This window comes from Mastomys coucha, unplaced genomic scaffold (genome assembly GCF_008632895.1).
Source record: "Mastomys coucha isolate ucsf_1 unplaced genomic scaffold, UCSF_Mcou_1 pScaffold20, whole genome shotgun sequence".
Lineage (NCBI taxonomy): Eukaryota > Metazoa > Chordata > Mammalia > Rodentia > Muridae > Mastomys > Mastomys coucha.
In genome coordinates, this window is record NW_022196903.1 from 35,675,064 (window position 1) to 35,677,517 (window position 2,454).

The window sequence follows — 2,454 nt, forward strand, 5'->3', positions numbered from 1 at the left end:
GAGACTAGCTGTCAACTTGTAGTTTCGGTTTGAGAATCTCCGAGAGCACAGCAGGGCTTCCCACATCCCCGTACAAACAATAAAAGCAAAACAAAGCCCCAAAATACACACAAATGTGAATAACACATGAAGAGAGTATATTTTACAGTTAGTATTTCTGCAAGACAGAATATTTATTTAAACCTGAGAAATGCAAAAGCAAGCCAGATTGATCAAAGTTACCTGCAACATGCATAAGATGGTTGCACAAAGTATCAAAAAAATGTTCTATACCTTCATGCTTATAAAATTAGCAAAGCCATCTGCACAATCAGAATCCATCTCTTTTTTGTTCCATCTTCTCCATTTAGTTTTATAGACACAAATTGTCTAAAGTCAGTGAAGATCTTTGGCCAAGATATCTCCACTGGTACAATGAGAATAACAAAACACCAAGCCACTCTTCTTGACATATTCAAGCAGGATGTTTTGTTTTGTTTTTAATGATACAGCACTTGTTTAACATGTGCATGAGCCCCGAGACCACAAAACAAAACACAACTAACAATAGTTGAGTAATCTATATAGAATCCACACAGTTACAAATGGTAGCTACTCAATCTTAAAATCCTCTGTGAACCACCCACAATCTGATGTGGAAAATGTTTATTACAGAATGATTTGAATTGCTTGTTGTTTTCAGATTGCTAAAGCCCTCAGTGAAGATAGTACCCAAGGCAGTCCTAATGCTTGAGAAGTTGGCAAGAATGCTTCACTCCATCTCTGAAGGCCTCTATGAATTTGTCATTTCGAAGAGTGAAGATGAAAGGATTCAGAAAGGGGGTCACCACCAATACTAGCAGTGAAGCCACCCTGTTGTACTCTGCTGCCTGCGTCTGCTTGGGTTTCACATAGAGGAACAAGCAGCTGCCGTAGCCAATCACAACATAGGTGAAGTGGGAGGCACAAGTGGAGAAGGCTTTCCTCTGGCCAGAGGCTGAGCGGATCTTGAGGATGGTGGAGATGATGTATGTGTAAGAGATAATTGTAAGGATCATGGAACCAATGATAATGAAAACAGCCATTAAAAACAGAATAAACTCTGTGAAAAGGGTGTTTTCACAGGCTAGCTTGAACAACTGTCCCCGGTCACAATAGAAATGATCTAATAGGTTTGACTTGCAGAAAGTAAGCTGAAATGTGGCATAGACTGGCCATATTTGAAAGAGAAAGCCAACTACCCATGACACAGTTACCATCCAGGTACAAGTATGGCTGCTCATGATGACACTGTATCTCAAAGGGTTGCAGACAGCCACATACCGGTCCACTGCCATCACCCCTATTAATATTAATTCTGAGCTCCCCAAAGAAAGGTACAAATACAGTTGTATGCAACATGCAGACAAAGATATTATCTGTGTCTGTAGAAGTAGCCCCCGAAGCATGTAAGGGACAGCAACGGATGTTATGAGGATCTCCAGGACAGAGAGGTGGCCAAGGAAGAAGTACATGGGAGACTGCAGACGTTTGTCAGCATGGACTACTATGATGATGAGCATATTTCCCAATATTGTCACTGAGTACAAGAGAAGGAAGGTTGCAAAAAGGATGTGACGTAGTTCTTTGGCACCAGGAAAACCTAACAGAAAAAATTCTGTGGCACTAGAGTAGTTCCCCAACATTTGCTTCTGAGCACTTGTCATTATGGGCTCTAAAGAAAAGGGAGATAGAACACTGCTTGTTATTTCATATTACGAATAATGTGCAGCACAATGGCTAGGGATGATTCAAAGAAGTCGAACAACAAAAGACAAGTGTTTTTTTCTTACGTGGCAATGTCAATCAGAATGCAGGATTCAATAATTAGAGATCAGATAGAGTTAGACATTTGGAGGGTATGCTTCAGGAAGGGGAGCTGGGTTTGAAGAGTGAATAATGCATGCATATATTAAAAATTCTTCTAAATTCCATTCATTTATGCAACTTAGCAGATGTTCATGTATACTAAGAATAAAATGAGTAGATACCATTTGTTGTGAATATTCTCCCCTCCTGTTCATAAGTTCTCTATGACTTCATGCTGTCCTATTTCTTTTACACAGCTAATGATAACACTTTTTCCAAACACTGAAGAACTGAACTGGACAAAAGATGGTATCAGTAATCAACACCACGTTATAGCCATTGAAACCTATCAACAGACACTTTCCTGTTTCTGTACACAGTTCCTAAGTATCCATCTTTGACTCTAAGCATCCAATGAGTGTGCTTCTTAGGCCACATAAGGCTCTTTTTTTTTAATGGTTAGATCATGCCATCTTCAATATCCTAATTATTATATCTGGTGAGTGTATTCTGTTTTATAGATTGTTTCTCTAGCACTATGGGCCAGAGGAAACTTCTCCTGTGGAATATCCTCAGAGATGCTTAGTTCCTGTGTTTCTCCAGAATGTAGGGTCCATTTACCCTCTT

At 39.6% G+C, this 2,454-nt stretch overlaps 1 protein-coding gene across 1 annotated transcript; it reads right to left on the reverse strand.

Annotated features, from left to right (window-relative positions):
• Positions 1–722: 722 nt before the first annotated feature.
• Positions 723–1,664, reverse strand: LOC116098063 (putative olfactory receptor 9A1). The gene has a single exon (XM_031380808.1). The coding sequence runs from the start codon at positions 1,662–1,664 to the stop codon at positions 723–725; it is 942 nt and encodes a 313-aa protein (XP_031236668.1).
• Positions 1,665–2,454: the final 790 nt, after the last annotated feature.